At 53.7% G+C, this 16036-nt stretch overlaps 1 protein-coding gene across 1 annotated transcript; it reads right to left on the reverse strand.

Annotated features, from left to right (window-relative positions):
• Window positions 1–1904: 1904 nt before the first annotated feature.
• LOC118094300 (programmed cell death protein 4) lies at window positions 1905–15953 on the reverse strand. Its single transcript, XM_035134554.3, has 11 exons — window positions 15317–15953; window positions 13454–13724; window positions 13227–13324; window positions 12283–12396; window positions 10273–10494; window positions 10051–10148; window positions 8610–8724; window positions 4201–4308; window positions 3916–4026; window positions 3162–3301; window positions 1905–2514 (listed from the first exon to the last, which is right to left on the reverse strand). The coding sequence occupies exons 1-11, from the start codon at window positions 15386–15388 to the stop codon at window positions 2463–2465; spliced, it is 1401 nt and encodes a 466-aa protein (XP_034990445.1). The 5' UTR covers window positions 15389–15953; the 3' UTR covers window positions 1905–2462.
• Between the last annotated feature and the right edge of the window lie 83 nt (window positions 15954–16036).

Consider the following 16036-nt stretch of genomic DNA (forward strand, 5'->3'; position numbering starts at 1 on the left):
AGTCCCTGCCGGTTCCCCGCCTCCCACCAGGCGCTGCTCGGGCTTCGTTCCCCGCGCGCACCCCGGAAGTGGTGGCGAAGGGTGCCGTGGCGCCTGGCGAGAGGTGGGCATCCCGCGCATGCGCCTCCGCTGGGCGGGCAGGCAGGGTGCGGTGGGGCAGGAATGCAGCAAAAGGGGGGCGGCATCTGCATTGCAATGGGGCGCCGGATTGACGCAGAAGCGAAACAAGCTCTAGTTTAGGGCCCCCCTTGTGGCTGCTGGGGATTTGAACCCAGGTCTCCCCTCTGACCCAGGGGTCAGCAAACCTTTTCAGCAGGGGCCAGTCCCCTGTCCCTCAGACCTTGGGGGGGGGGCCGGACTATATTTTGAAAAAAAAAATATGAACGAATTCCTATGCCCCACAAATAACCCAGAGATGCATTTTAAATAAAAGGACACATTCTACTCATGCAAAAGCACGCCGATTCCCGGACTTGGAAGGCGACGGGGCCGCATCCGGCCCCCGGGGCCTTAGTTTGCCTACCCATGCTCTGACCACTGCACCCCACTGCCTGCCATGAAGCCTCTCAGCCTTGCCTGCCTCACAGGGTTGTGCAGATTAGAGGAGGAAAGGAGGAGAACCACAAGCACCACCCTGAGCCCCTTGGAGGGGGGGGGAAGGTGGGATATAGTGCAAGATAAAGGAAATCCTCCAGCTGCTTTGAGGATTGGGTCCCGGAGCTTCTCTGCCCCTTTTGCCGCCCAAAAGGACCACAGGAAAGGCAAGTCGCCCTGCTTGGTTCTCTGCAGGTGGTGAAGCCCAACTCTCCATGGGGCTGAAACCCTCTGGATCCTTCCAGCGCCCTCCCGCCCCGTTTCCCAGCGTGGTGGGCAGGTGGGTGCTGCGCACAGCGCGGCTGCCACAGGCGCTGCTGCGCGGCGGGCCGGCCAGCCAGCGGGTGGGCGCAGCTCGCGGCGCCCTCCTGGCGGGCCGGCGCCGTGGTGCCCTGCGCCACCCAGTCTGCACGTAGGGCCGGCCCTGGTGGTGCATGCTCTGGTTCTCTCTCGCTTGGACTACTGCCATGCACTCTTTGTGGGGCTCCCTCTGAGGTGGCGCAGAAACTGCAACTAATCCAGAATGCAGCAGCTAGGTTGCGGACTGGGGGCGGCCCCCGAGACCATGTAACACCCGTCCTGAAAGACCTACATTGGCTCCCAGGACGTTTCCGAGCACAATTCAAAGTGTTGGTGCTGACCTTGAAAGCCCTAAACGGCCTCAGTCCAGTAGACCTGAAGGAGCGTCTCCACCCCCATCGTCCATCCTGGACACTGAGGTCCAGCGCCGAGGGCCTTCTGGTGGTTCCCTCCCTGCGAGAAGTGAAGTTACAGGGAAGCGGGCAGAGAGCCTTCTCGGTGGTGGTGCCCGACCTGTGGAAAGCCCTCCCATCAGATGTCAAGGAAATAAACAACTATCTGACTTTTAGAAGACATCTGAAGGCAGCCCTCTTTAGGTAAGTTTTTAACGATTAATGCTGTATTGTGTTTTTAATACTCGGTTGGGAGCTGCCCAGAGTAGCTGGGGAAACCCAGCCAGATGGGCGGGGTAATGAATAATAAATTATTATTAATAAAAAATAAATAATTGTCCAGTAGCACCTTAGGGACCAACTAAGTTTGCCATTGGTATAAGCTTTCGTGTGCATGCACACTTCTTCAGATAACTTTTTATTTTTATTTCGACTGCGTCAGACCAACACGGCTGCCTACCTGAAAATAATAATTTTATTATTATTATTATGTGTTGGGGGGGTGGGGTCATACCTTTTGCAAATTGTGGTACCCGTGCCCCTGCCAGGGCCATTTTGCCCCCACGAGCCTTTTGAACTGCCCCCAACCAGTCGCAGGAAGAGAAAGGCACAGCCAGCTCCTTTGGATAAGTTTTTATTTTTAGATTTCCCCCGAGCCACCCGTTCCCCCCACCGCTGCCGCCTGCAAGGACATCAGCTCCCTCCCCCTCTCCACCCCCACCTTATCTCCCAGCCGTGCTCACGAGATGCCACTCTGCCCTCCCCGATACCCGAGAGAGCTGCTTCCCACGACCTTGAGATCCTTCTCAAGGAGCAAGGATAGACCTCCCCACCACGCAGACCTTAGGAGCTTTGGGGAAGGTATCTGTGCCCGTTCAGGACACAGCAAGGGGCTAGACCTGTTGGAGGAAGCCTGGGCCCCCTCGAGCCCTATAGGGCCACGAACGCCAAGGTGGCGGCCATCCCCGCTGGAACGAGACGCCAGGCTTCCTTCTGCTTCCTGAGATGCGTTTGTGGGGATGGGGAGGGGGCTGGAGAAGGGGGGTAAGACCCGGATGGGGTGCCCTGCAGGAGGGCAAGCTCCCTCTTTTGACCCCCTCGCCAGCTTAAGCTCCCTTCTGATGGGGGCATCGCAGGGGGCGAGGGGCAGAGGGCATGATCTGGCCGCCGGCCAGTCTAGGGCTTGATCTGGCCGCCGTCTCCCTCGCTGACAAAGCGCTTCCGGCCCCTAAGGAAAGAAGGAGAGAAAGAGTTGGGGGGGGGGAAGGAGAGTAGCAACACAACACAACACAACACAACAACACAACACAACACAACACAACACAACACACACCAACCAACCACACACAAAGCCTTGGGATCCTCGCTGCCCCCCACCCCAAAATCCACTCCTGTTCCAGTCTGCAAAGACCTGTAACAGCCACAGGCATCCTGCCACACAGACAGACCAAGAAACTAGCTAGCTGTGATTCCTGCTGCAGGGGGTGGACTAGAGGACCTTTGGGGGTGCCCCCCAAACGCCACAATTCCCTTCTTCTGACCCTCGAAAGAAGAGCAAAGAGACGAGCCGGCTTGGGGACTGAAGGGACCAAGCAAACAGCTCCGTCTCCGGTTCCGATGAACCAAGGAGCCTTCCGGAAATTGGGGTAGCGGAACAGAGAGGGCTCCGCCGCCCATCGGACGCGAGGAGCACATCAGGAAAGCTGGCTGGATCAGGCCACCCAGCCCAGCCACCTGCTCTCACTGGGGCTGCGCAGTTTGGCCCCCCCGCGGGATCTGACCCCGCGAGGGCCGTTTTGAGAGAGCAGGGAGCTCTGGGCCTCTGCTCTCTTCCCACCTGAACCCCAGAGGGCAGAAGGGCAGAGCCTGGCCTACCGTGCAGGGCAGGCGTCCCTCAGCTGCTTGGTGATGACGGCCTCCTCAAAGCAAAGGTCCACCAGCCGCTCCAGGATGCTGTGCGCCAACGGGACGTCCAGGCTGATGTCTCCCAGCTCATCGTACACCCGTTGGAAGCCCTGGGGGGGGGGGGAAGCAGGAGGTGTCAGCGCAGGGGGTGGTCTGGGGGGGGGAACCCCCCAGAGCAGCACGGCTGCCTCCCTGCCGGAATGCATTAGCACAATTATTATTATTATTATTATTATTATTATTATTATTATTATTATTATATTACCTCGTAATTCTTTTTTCCACTTCGCCCCCTCGATTACAAAACAATTTACATAGAACATAAACCAAACAAAAAAACCATATAAACAGCCCATAGACGCTGACCGCCACCATGACATACCCATTCGCCTCGCTTCATTTTTATTATTCTTTTCGGTTAATTATCCGGAGAAATGTTGACTTTCTAATTCCCTTAAACTTCAAGATTCAATCCAAATCTGTCGGGAGATTTGTGTTCTTACCGAACTTTCTAAGATATTCTTTGAACGTTAGCCAATCTTTACTCCATTTCTGGTTAGAATTTCCTCACTATTATTATTAATTGAATTGGCACAGCACCCAATGCCCGCGGGTCTCAGGGCGCTGCGCCACATAAAACCACCCTTCTTTGGCCCCTCTGGGCCTGTGTTGTAGAACTCTGGCCGGCAGCCCCGCTGTGCCCAGCCTAGGGGGCAACCCTCACCCGGTTCATCTGGTCCAGCGTCACCAGACCCGTCTCCCACAGCACCTTCAGCAGCCGCACCATCATGGCGACGGCCATGTCTCCCGTGGACTCCAGCACCATCACCACCGCCTGGGGGAAGAAGGTCAGGATACGGCTCAGAGGGGACTGGAGGAGGCCCAGCTCTGGCTGGCGGCCAGCCCGGAAGCCGTGCCCAGCGGCCAAGAGCCCGGCAAGCTCCCGGAAGTGGGCGCTGCCCGTCCCCAGGCAGCACCCAAGGGCCCCCCCAGGAATGCCCTCCGCTACCTCGTAGACAAGCTCGTGGTGGAAGTGGGGCACCTCCAGCTGGCGAAGGCAGCGCTCGGCCTCGGAGACTTCGCCCGAAAGCAGGTATTCGCGGAGCAGGAGGTTCATCTGAAAGAGCAGAGAGGGCGATGGGATACCCACAAACAAAACACACAGAAAGACACGGGCAGGAGGAAGACGAAACCGACAACGTTTAGGGAAAGAACTTTCGATGCAAAGTTAAAAAGCAAGTTAAAGTTAAAAAGTAAAACTCGGAAAATTAGAATATCGTCCAAAAGTGCATTAATGCAACTTATTTTTTATTTTATTTTTTAGAATCATAGAGTTGGAAGAGACCACAAGGGCCCATCCAGTCCAACCCCCTGCCAAGCAGGAAATGCCATCAAAGCATTCTTGACATATACCTGTCAAGCCTCTGCTAAAGACCTCCAAAGAAGGAGACTCCACCACACTCCTTGGCAGCAAATTCCACTGTCGAACAGCTCTTACTGTCAGGAAGTTCTTCCTAATGTTTAGGTGGAATCTTCTTTCTTGAAGTTTGAAAATATTGCTCTGTGTCCGCTTCTCTGGAGCAGCAGAAAACAACCTTTCTCCCTCCTCTATATGACATCCTTTCATATATTTGAACATGGCTATCATATCACCCCTTAACCTTCTCTTCTCCAGGCTAAACATACCCAGCTCCCTAAGCCGTTCCTCATAAGGCATCATTTCCAGGCCTTTGACCATTTTCGTTGCCCTCTTCTGGACACGTTCCAGCTTGTCAGTTTTATTTTTACAAATGCTTTCTTTTGGAAATTCCACAGCAATAAAACAAATAGTTACAATAATACAAAAATAAACATCGCTATGGCATTTCATTAATTACATTCCATTTATAATTGACCCGCCTAACGACAAATAATTACAATTACAGCAAATAAAGGCTTGGCATATCTTGCTTTGCATGTCATGCATCTATCTCATATATTGGTTTCACCTTTTAAGTTAAGTTGCGTTACTGAAATAAATGCACTTTTTGAAGATATTCTGATTTTCCGAGTTTCACCTGTATCAGGAGGCTGAAGTTGAAAATGCAGGGAAATAGAGGTGAGAAAAGAATAAAACCAGAATAAGGAAGGAGGGAAGTCGGAAGCTCCGCAGAGCAAAAGAGAGAAGGTGGTTTTATTAAATTATTTATATATAAAAAAGAAATACCAACGAAAGAACATTGGCAAGAAAAGTAGAAGGAACTGAGAGACTTAAAGAGAAGGGTGATAATGACTTTTTAAAAAGATTGGGAACCTTTTAGGATGTATATACTGAAGCAATGCATTGAAATGAACTCACTGGCGGGATTTGAGTAATACACAATCGACAAATATTAAGAAGAGATTAAGAAGACAATATCAATTTTAGCATATAAGGGATATAAAATTATAAGCAGAACAAACAAATATGTTATAAACCAGAAAAGGAAGTTGCGGGGAGGGGGGGTGTTTGTTAATTGAAATTCTAAAATGCAATTTGAATTTTTGAATATGTTAACATTTGTTGAAAAATCTCAATAAAAATAAAATAAAAATAAAAAAGGAAGCGCGGAAAAGAAGCACTGAGCCCCACAACAGCTCAGAACAGCTCCCCCCCCCCCGCCCAGCTGCTGTTGTGGGGCATCGACACCCTCCAAGTTTTGCAAGGAATTCTGCCACCCCCCAAGAAAGAAACACAATGCTCAGGCTTTGGCATTTGAATTTGGGTCCAGGCAGGACGCAGCACCTCTCCAGTCCCCCACCGAGCCAAAATTCCAGCCCCCTATCTGCCAACGCCCCCCCCCAAGCTGTGCACAACACAAACGGCTGTGTGTCTCCCCAGACGGTGACTGGCAGAGCTGGGGAGGGTTCAAGGCCAGGAGACGAAAGAAAGCTTGGCAAGCGTCGTTGCTCAGTGGGGCTGGTCCCGGAAAGGACAGCCACACACACCCCCCCCACTAAGTGGGGTCTACGGAAGGGGAGACTTGGCTCCGCAACCGGGGGGGCTCAGAGGGGCTGCATCCTGCCCACCTTTGAGCCCCTGGAAGACTTGTACAGTGCTTTGCAAACGTCAAACCTGGAAGTGCGTGTCCCGGTTTGCAACCTTTTTTGGGATGACAACCCATTTTTCTTGGGGGGGGGGGAGATTAGGAACAAATTGTTTTTGGGAGGCCCCATTGGTGAACGCACGCCTTGGGTTACAACCTGTTTGGTTTACAAACGGGCCCCCGGAATGGATTAGGGTTGTAAACCAACCTTCGGTCCTCCAGATGTTTTGGACTACAACTCCCATCACCCCTGACCACTGGTCCTGTTAGCTAGGGATCATGGGAGTTGTAGGCCAAAACATCTGGAGGGCCGCAGGTTGGGGGTGCCTGTTGTAAACCAAGGCCCCACCGTATCGCCTCTTCTAACACTGCAAAGCTCAGAGTGGCTCCTCAGGGCCGCCATGCAAGAGCGTCGCGCACGGGGGAGAGGGGCACTCTGCATATGGCCAGAGGCACGTCATCTTTCTCTTAGCAGAGTCCTGGCCGGGAGAAGGAAATGCAGAGCGAAACTTGGACGCGGCCCTGAATAATGACTGTTATGGTTGTTATTAAAACACCGCACCTCATCAGAATATCTCGGGGCGCAACTCACAGCCTGGAACAAAGCCTCACACAGAGACCCTTGACAACTGGCCCAGAGGCATCCCCAGGAAATGCAAGAAATGCAAAATAAATAAATGAAAATAAATAAATGCAAAATAAATGGTTCTTCATTCTTTAACTAATGTCTGCTTTGAGATTCAGGTAGGTAGCCGTGTTGGTCTGACGCAGCCGAGAAAAAAAAATGTCCAGTAGCACCTTAGAAACCAACTAAGTTTGTTCTGGTATCTGAAGAAGTGTGCATGCACACAAATGCTTACACCATAGAATCCTAGAGTTGGACGAGACCCCAAGGGCCATCCAGTCCAACCCCCTGCCAAGCAGGAAACACCATCAAAGCATTCTTGACAGATGGCTGTCAAGCCTCTGCTTAAAGACCTCCAAAGAAGGAGACTCCACCACACTCCTTGGTAGCAAATTCCACTGCCGAACAGCTCTTACTGTCAGGAAGTTCTTCCTCATGTTTAGGTGGAATCTTCTTTCTTGCACCAGAACAAACTTAGTTGGTCTCTAAGGTGCGACTGGACGATTTTTTTATTTCTAACGCATGCTTTGTACATCCATTTGTGATTAAAATTTTCAAGACCTCCTGTTTCCCCATTGCATCCCCGAATTTAATTCCTTAAACACACACTTAAACTTTACTTTCTACATATTATTTGACTTTCTATCCATTTTATTTTATACAATTAGCCGATTTACACACCGAAGCTCAATCAAACCCTGCCAACGGATTGAACTTTTGACAATGTTCTTTTACGTAAACTCTGTATACGTCCCACTCTCTGGAAAAAATTCCTTCTGTAATGTTCTCTTAGCCTTGCTGATAATCCTGCCAGTTCGGCATACTCTCTTATTTTATTCTGCCAGTCTGATTTAGATGGGGCATCTTCTCCCTTCCAACCTTTGGCGATTAGAATTCTAGCAGCGACTGTAACAGACATAAAGACTCTCTCCTGTATTTTTTTGGGGGGTGGGGGATTTCATTTCCCATCCCTCCTAGCAGGAAGGCTTCATGTTTTTTTGGGAAGGAGCATCTGATAATTTTCTTTTTTCTTTCTTTTTAGATTTTATTTTTATTGAATCATACAAAACTAAAATAAATTTACATTAAAAAGAAAAAAGAAAAACCTATGGCTTCATAAACATACAAAAGAACTCAAAAATAAACAATACATAGAATAAACCCAATTTCCCTTCACCTGTGTGTGACTTCCTTTTTTTACATTTGTCGTCTTTCGTTGTGCTCCACTGTTGTTATTTATTTCTATTTCTGTTTTGCTTATTGTTACCCTCTCTCTTATCCTTGCGTCATTCTTATTCTTCATATCGATATCTCTATTCTGAAGCAATGTTCCTTTATATATTCTCTTACACAACTCCATTCTTTCTTTGCTTTTTGGTACGATTTCCCTCTTATTATTGCCGTTAATTTCCCCATATTTATGAATTCACAAAATTGGCTCTGCCATTCTCTTATTGAGGGTACATATTCCCCTTTCCAATTTTTTGCAATCAGTGTCCTGGCAGCTGCCACTGCATATAAGAATATATTTATCATATTCTCGGGGGTGTATTCCGTTATCAAACCCAGAAGATATGCTTCTGCTTTCTTCCTAACTGAGGTTTAAAATATCTTCTTTAATTTTTCACATCTATTGATCCAAAGCTGTTTTCTGTTTTTATACCCCCACCAAACATGGCGCATTTCAGCTTTTTCTCCGGCTCGACACAAATCATTTCGCCGCCTCACCTCCTTGATAAGATGCTTGACGGGCCTCAGTCCGCCCCCCACGCCCCAGACGTTGTCCAGGCGGTTGACATCTCGCTTGATGCGCAGGAGGATGGCAGCGCGGTCCAGAGCAGCCCTGGAAACGGAAAACGGTTTTGCAGAGTTGGGAGGGACCCCCAAGTGCTGTAGAGAAGGTGGCAGCCCAGCGCCAGGGAAGAGGGGGCCCCTGGCAAGGGGGAGGGCGAGGGGCTCCAGGGGCGTCTTACCCATAGAGGTTAGCGGTGGAGGGCGCCAGGGAAGAGACGGAGGCTGGACGGGGCACCTCCCGGCATCAGCTCGCCGCTCTCACCCGCCTCTGCCGTGCCGCGCCCAAGCAGCGCCACGCCTGGAGCCTCCATCTGTTGTGGCCACGGCGGCACAAAGCGGCCAGCTGATCTGGGAGTTGCCATGTCCAGCCTCCGCCTCTTCCCCGCCAGAGGAGCCGCCCTCCTTTAAAAACTCTGGCCTCAGCATCGTCAAAGGATTTTACACCAGAGACAGAGACTCTTTGGAAGACGAAGGAACGTACAACAAAAAGCTACAGGATGAAAGAAACGGGGTTGGGGGGGGGAAAGGAATGGATTGGAGTGGGTCAGAGCCGGGATTGGATGAAAAATTATTTTTAATTTGAATTTGGGACGGATAAACTTGGTTTGAAATGGGTAATGCTAAGGAATTAAAGTAAATATTAGGGGAAAACGGAACCGGGGTGGGGGTGGGTGGGTTGGGATTTAGAAGCAAATAAGGAACAAAAGGAGAAAATGAGAGTTGATAAATTCGGAACCATTTTTGAGGAGAAATTAAAGGCTAATGGGTATAACAAATAGATATTTATGATTTGTATGTTTTGATAACGGGGGAAATGATATTGATTTATATTGGAAAATGAAAGTAAAAAGCGGTGTTTTAAAAAATAAATTAATTGGAAGCTGTATATTTTGGGTAGTAATAAGGAGCTCGGGAAAGAGGGGTCGAGGAAGTCAGTATTGGTAATAACTATGATTATTAAATTAGAATGTTTATTTTTTCTTTTTTTTTTCCTTTTTTCTATTTTTCTCTTTTTTCCTTCTATGGATTGTTCTTTTTTTGGGGGGGGTGTTCTTTTTCTTATTTTTTATTTTTTATTATTTTTTGTCGTCTTTTTATATTGGCAATGTAAAAAAATTTTCTTCTGTACTGTAGATGGAAAAACTGTTCAATAAATATATATATTTTTTTTTAAAAAAAACAACTCTGGGAAACGGGGGGGGGGGCAGGGCGGAGGGAGCTTTGCACCACGGTGCCAGATAGGCTAAAGATGGCCCTGAGTGGGTCACAACACACCTAGGGGGCGGGCAAGGGCCCTCGTCTGCCCTCCCCCCCCCATGAACCCAGCAGCCACCAGGGGCTGGGGCGGTGGCTGCTGGCCGGCCAGCCCTCTCACCGAGCATGCTCGCAGTCCACGCGCCCCTTGTAGCGCTCGAGGAAGTCCAGCGGCAGCGCATGGTCTGCCACGGCCCGCGCGATGAACTGGCCCAGCATCTGCAAAAAAAAAAAAAGGGGGACACGGGGGGCGGAGGGGTCATGCAAGCCTGTCCGTCAGTCCATCCCCCGTTCCCCCCCCAATCCAGCCTCCCCTCGCAGGGCTGGCTGGCGCTGCCCCCACCTGCGGGGCCTCCGGGGTGTCCAGGATGAGGTCGGGGAGGTCGCTCAGAGTCCGGTCAAAGGCGGCCGCGATGTCCTCGGAGCTCATCACCTTCCCCACCAGGTCCGAGAGCAGGCGGGAGGTCAGCTCTCGGTGGCTGGCCTTGCCCTCCAGAGACAATGCCACAGCCAGGGAGGGCACAGATGCCTTGTGCCCACCCAGGTTCAGCTCGCGGAGAAGCTCCTACAATACGAAGAAGAACAATCATTTTATTATTTGCACCCCACCCATCTCACTGCGGCCCCCCGGCCGCTCTGAGCAAGACGGGCAAGGAGGCAGGATCTGTCTGCAGCCACACTGGGGGCAGGATGTAAGGAGGGCCTGCTGGATCCGGCCAACGGCCCACCCAGCCTGGCATCCTTCTCTCCCAGTAGCCAACCAGATGCCCATGATGGGAACCCCACAAGTAGGATTTGATCACAAGCACAACCTCTCCCCTCTTGACAAGGGATATTCGGAAATACGACTGCCTCCTTCCAGAGCGGGCCGTCCTGCCTAGTAGTCAACACTACCTGCTAGTCCATGGTGGAGGCCCCATGGAGACGCCCTTGCTGCCCTCCCAGTGGGGTAGACCGGAAGGAGCGTCTCCACCCCCATCATGCAGCCCGGACACTGAGGTCCAGCGCTGAGGGCCTTCTGGCGGTTCCCTCGTTGCAAGGAGCCAAGTTGCAGGGAACCAGGCAGAGGGCCTTCTCGGTGGTGGCGCCCGCCCTGTGGAACAACGCCCTCCTACCAGATGTCAAAGAGAAAAACAACTACCAGGCTTTTTTAAGAAGACATCTGAAGGCAGCCCTGGTTAGGGAAGCTTTAAAGTTTGACGGACTATTGTATTTTAATATTTTGTTGGAAGCCGCCCAGAGTAGCTGCGGAAACCCAGCCAGATGGGCAGTGTAGTAATAATAAATTATTATATTATTCAGTGGGGGATTCAGGTGGGCAGGATAGAAGGGGGGCTGGCGGCCTCCTTTGCAAATGGGACTCCCTTTTGCCCAGCAGACAGGAACTTGGCAAGCTGCTCCTCTCACACCCCCATAGGGACCCCATAGGGGCATCTAGTCCTGTCCTGTGGTGCAGGAATCACCCCTGGCAGTGGATTCATCCAGGCCACCCACACTCTCTGGAGGGTCTCACCCCCTGTTTATTTCAAGAACCGACTATCCTGGCCAGCCTCCCCCAGCTGCCATTTCAAACAAAGGCCCCCTGGCCTCACAAATGCCCCCCTTCCTCCCCAGCCAGAGCCCAGATCCAGTGTCGGATTCCTCCCCTGAACAAGGAAGAAGTGACCCTGTCCCTGGATCCGTTCTTTCGCCTCGGGGGGGGGGGGTGGCCTCTCCTTTGATGGAGGTTTTGAAGCAGAGGTCAGATGGCTGCCAGCCTGGGATTCTTTAGCTGCAACGCCTGCACTGCAAGGGGTTGGACTGGATGATTCCTGGGGGTCCCTGCCCAACTCTACTATTCTAGGATTCCTCTTCCATGGTCCACCTTGACGACATCCATGATAGCCATGTTCAAATATATAAAAGGATGTCACATAGAGGAGGGAGAAAGGTTGTTTTCTGCTGCTCCAGAGAAGCGGACACGGAGCAATGGATTCAAACTACAAGAAAGAAGATTCCACCTCAACATTAGGAAGAACTTCCTGACAGTAAGAGCTGTTCAACAGTGGAATTTGCTGCCAAGGAGTGTGGTGGAGTCTCCTTCTTTGGAGGTCTTTAAGCAGAGGCTTGACAGGCACATGTCAAGAATGCTTTGATGGTGTTTCCTGCTTGGCAGGGGGTTGGACTGGATGGCCCTTGTGGTCTCTTCCAACTCTATGATTCTATGATCCCTCCCTTCCCCCCAAAGAGCCCACTCTGGCTCACAACAGAATTCCCTGGTGACCGAGGGGGCAAATCTGAGGGCCCCCCCCCAATCCCGGCCTCGGCCGCCCCTCCAGTGCAGGATCCGGCTTCCGGCCCTGAGAATACGCACCACCACCTCCAGAGTGTCTCCGTGCTCAAAGTATTCCTTCATCATGGGCTGCACTGCCTTCTCCAGCTCCTCCTCTTCCAGCTCAGGCACCACCGTGGCGTAGACCGTATCCCCCTGAGGAGACCCAGAGGGCAAGGGTCAGGCTTGCCAAGCGCCCACCCCCTCACCCTGGGGGACCCAGAGAAGACCCCCGGAAAGGTGGAGGCTCCGGGGCAGGGAGCCAAGCCAGAGCAGCCTCAAGCCTTCCGAAGACCCCCCTCCCAAGGGGCAGAGGGGCCCTCCAGTTAAAGGACCCTCATTGCAACTTTGCCTTTGCTTTGGGTGGGGAGCACCAGAGGCTCAAGAGGCTGGCTTGCCCCCTCCTCCTCCTCCTCCCCTGGCTCGGGTCCCAGGCCTGCACTGAAGGGAGGGTGCCTGTCCCCCCCGCCTCGCCTGCAGCACCCAGAATATCTCCTGCCAATCGGCACTCCCCACTCCCCTCCCAGATCCACTGCAACAGCTGCGCCTGGCATATGAAGGGAAGGGGTTGCATAGGGACATAGGAAGCCACCGAGTCAGACCGCCTCCCCCCCCCCACTGCATCCACCTTGCTCACTATTGCCTACTCTGACTGGCAGCAATGGCTCTCCGGGCTTCCAAATGGGGCTCTTTCCCAGCCAGGCCTGGAGATCTCGGCAGGGATTGAACCCAGGACCCTGGGCCATCTCCGTGCCCGCTGCCTGGCAATGGGGCTGGGGTCCTTCATCATGCGTTTGATGGTTCAAGTTCTATGCCACCGAGGGGTCTCAAAGGAGCCCAGGTCTGCCTGCAAGCTGTGGGGCAGGAGGGACAAGGTCTCCCAGGACAATGGGGCATGTGGCTCCCGTCTCGTGGCCTCGGGGTGGGGAGAAAGGACATCTGCCTGGGAAGACCCCCCCGGCCCCCCCTTCTCTGGCGCAGGGTACCTGTGCGACTTCGTCGTAGTTGGGATCCCGGGCATCAGGCTCCTGGTAGCTGTAGACCACCCCGGGGGCCCCCCACACCCCCTTGCCCCCTGCGCCACCTAGACACAGAGAGAGAGGTGGGCTGAGTAGTACTGTCACCCATACAACCCCCCCCCCACCAAGAGGGCTGCAGCCACTTCAGACGTTGGCAGAGCCAGGAACGAAGGAGGCCGGAGGGGGAGCCCTACCTTTCTTGGGCAGCCCCCGGCCTTTGCCCATGCGGGATTTGCGGTCGTGGCTTTTGCCCTTGGGGCTGCTGGGGTCGGGGAGCGGCTCCCCGCCTTCGGAGAGGGACTCGCGGTTGGAGTCGCGGGAGGACGTTCTCCGCAGGCGCCGCTTGGCCTTGGCCTTCAGCCGGGCCTCGTGCAGAGCCTTCTCCTGCAGGGTCCACGCCCGGGGCTCCTCCTCGCCCCCGTCCATCAGCTCCCCCGCCAGGTCCTCGTCCTCATAGTCCGCCCCCTGCAGTGGGGGGGTGGGGGGGGGAAGAAGGCAGGCTGAGAACCACACAGGAGCCTTGCAGCGGCGGTGGCGGGATCAGGCCAAAGGGGGCCCAGCCTCCTGGCCTCATGGTGCCCTAGAGGCAAGGAGCCCCCCCCCCCGATGCCCAAACGGGATTTGTTTTTGTTTTTTTATAAATATTTTTATTAGAAAGTTTTTATAGCATCAAAGACATAACCAAAAATAAAACAAAAACACAACAATACAAACAAAAAACACATACATCATCTTATATCATCTTTTTAACTCATTGTCCCTTTTGCTTCCCCAACTCCCCTCTATCTGATTTTCCTTTTAGATTCAGCTGTAACAGTTTCTATTTCATTACTTTTAATTTTCATCATCCTGTATTTTTCTTAATTCCCTTTAATCCCATCCTTTTACTTGTATCTCACTTTTCCTACTTTTTACTCTCCTCTTTTCTCCCTATTGCCTTAACTTCTGTATTACCCTAGATGCCAGTTCCATAAAGTCCCAACATTTTCATTTGCCATTCCTGTAGAGAGGGCAGTTCCTCTTTTTTCCAATATTTGGCAATTAAAATCCTCGCAGCTGTGGTGGCATACATAAACAAGTTAACATCTTTTGGGGGGATTTCTTCCCCCACTACTCCATGTAAAAAAGCCTCTGGTTTTTTCAAAAATGTATTTTTCATTTTTCATCTTTTTCATTTCATTTGGGTCTGTACGAAAAGCTGCTTCGAAGCTCCTCCCCTGCCCCAAGCTGCTCTCTAAGCCCAAAGTCAGGTCCTGTTCTAATGCCAGCTGCTCCAGAGAGATCCATTGGCATTAAAAGGTTCCTGGTGCAGGGCAGCGGCCTGCCCTGAAGGGAGGGCGTCTGTTTGCACCCTAGCCCTGCCGCCCAGGGCTGCCTCCTGCTCAGAGGGGGGGGGGCATACCCGAGGGGTGCACCTCCGCCAGACTTTGCAGCCCCAGCTCAAGGGGGCTCCTTGGCTCAGCCTTTAACATGCACCCTGCTCCAACTTGATGCTGTTGTTGTTGTTACTATTACTTGCATTGATATCCCGCCCAAGGCGGCGGCCGAGTGGTTCTCCTCATTTTACCCTCCCAACAACCCTGCGGGGTTGGCCAGGCTGGGAAGCCAGCGTCTAGCCCCAGGGCACCCAGCAAGCTTCATGGCCCGGGGGCGAGGGGAACCCAGGCCTTTCCAGGTCCGAGTCCGTCTTTCCACACTGTCCGTCGGGCCCCGACGGGCGGAGGCTTGCCATGCCTGGGGAACTCGGCCTGGGGAACTGCGCCAGGGCGCGCCCGGGCAGAGGAGCCTCCTCCCGAGGCCGCGAGGGGCGGGGCAGCTGGCACCGTGGCGCGCGGCCCCCGACGGGCAGCGGCAAGGCCAGCCTGGCCCCCCGACGGCTGTCAAGGATCACGGAGCCCCCCCGATGCCGGGGTGGGGTCGGGAGTCTCGGCACCAGGGGTCCTTTCGGCTCGCAGGCGGGTGCGCGCCCCCCGACACGTGTCTTGTCCCTCACCCCTGGCGCAGGGACCCTCCGGAGCGGCGGCGGCGGCGGGGACGGGGGCGCGCGCGCTACTTGCCAGCAGGGAGGGGGCGCGGTCGCCCCGCAGGAGCTCTGCCGAGCTGGCCGCGACGGCCGAGGCGGCGGACATTGCGGAGGAAGGAGGCAGCCCGCTGGCTGGGAGTGCGGCGGCCCCGTCGAGCAGCCCGTCCGTCCGTGCGCTTGGCGTGGCTTTGGCGCGGCGCTCGGCTCCTCGGCTGCGGAGGAAGTGAGCGGGGCGGACGGGGCCGGGCGTGATGGGACTCGTAGTCCCCGCTCGCCCCGCCCCGGAGGCAGGACCGGCAGAGGCGGCGCCGCGAAGGGGAGCCGCCCCGTCGCAAGGAAGCGCAGGGAAAGGCGGCGGGGCTGGGCGGCAGGTGCTCCAGCTTCCTTCGGGTCGGTGGACCCCGAAGTCGAGGTCCCGACAACCGATGGGGCAAGCTTGGCAGGCGAGCCGTCTCACCCCCGGGCAGCGAAATAGAACCTCCAGCCTCAGAGGCAGTGTGCCTTTCAATGTCAGGGACAGCACGAAAAGGCTGCAATGCGCCCCCCCCCCCAGAGGTCACCCCAGAGGCAGCTGCATGGCCACTAACTGGGGGGCAGGATGCTGGGGGCCGACTTTGGGCTCTCCAATTTCAGCAGCGGCAGGGCAGCTGCGCTATCCTCAAACTGCCTCCCAGGCTGGATCACACAGGGGGCTTCATCCAGCAGTCAGGCTCTTCCCTGCTTTCTGCCTCGTATTTTAAGTTGTATCAAGAGC

This window comes from Zootoca vivipara, chromosome Z1 (assembly GCF_965207765.1).
Source record: "Zootoca vivipara chromosome Z1, rZooViv2.hap1.1, whole genome shotgun sequence".
Classification (NCBI taxonomy): Eukaryota; Metazoa; Chordata; class Lepidosauria; order Squamata; family Lacertidae; genus Zootoca; species Zootoca vivipara.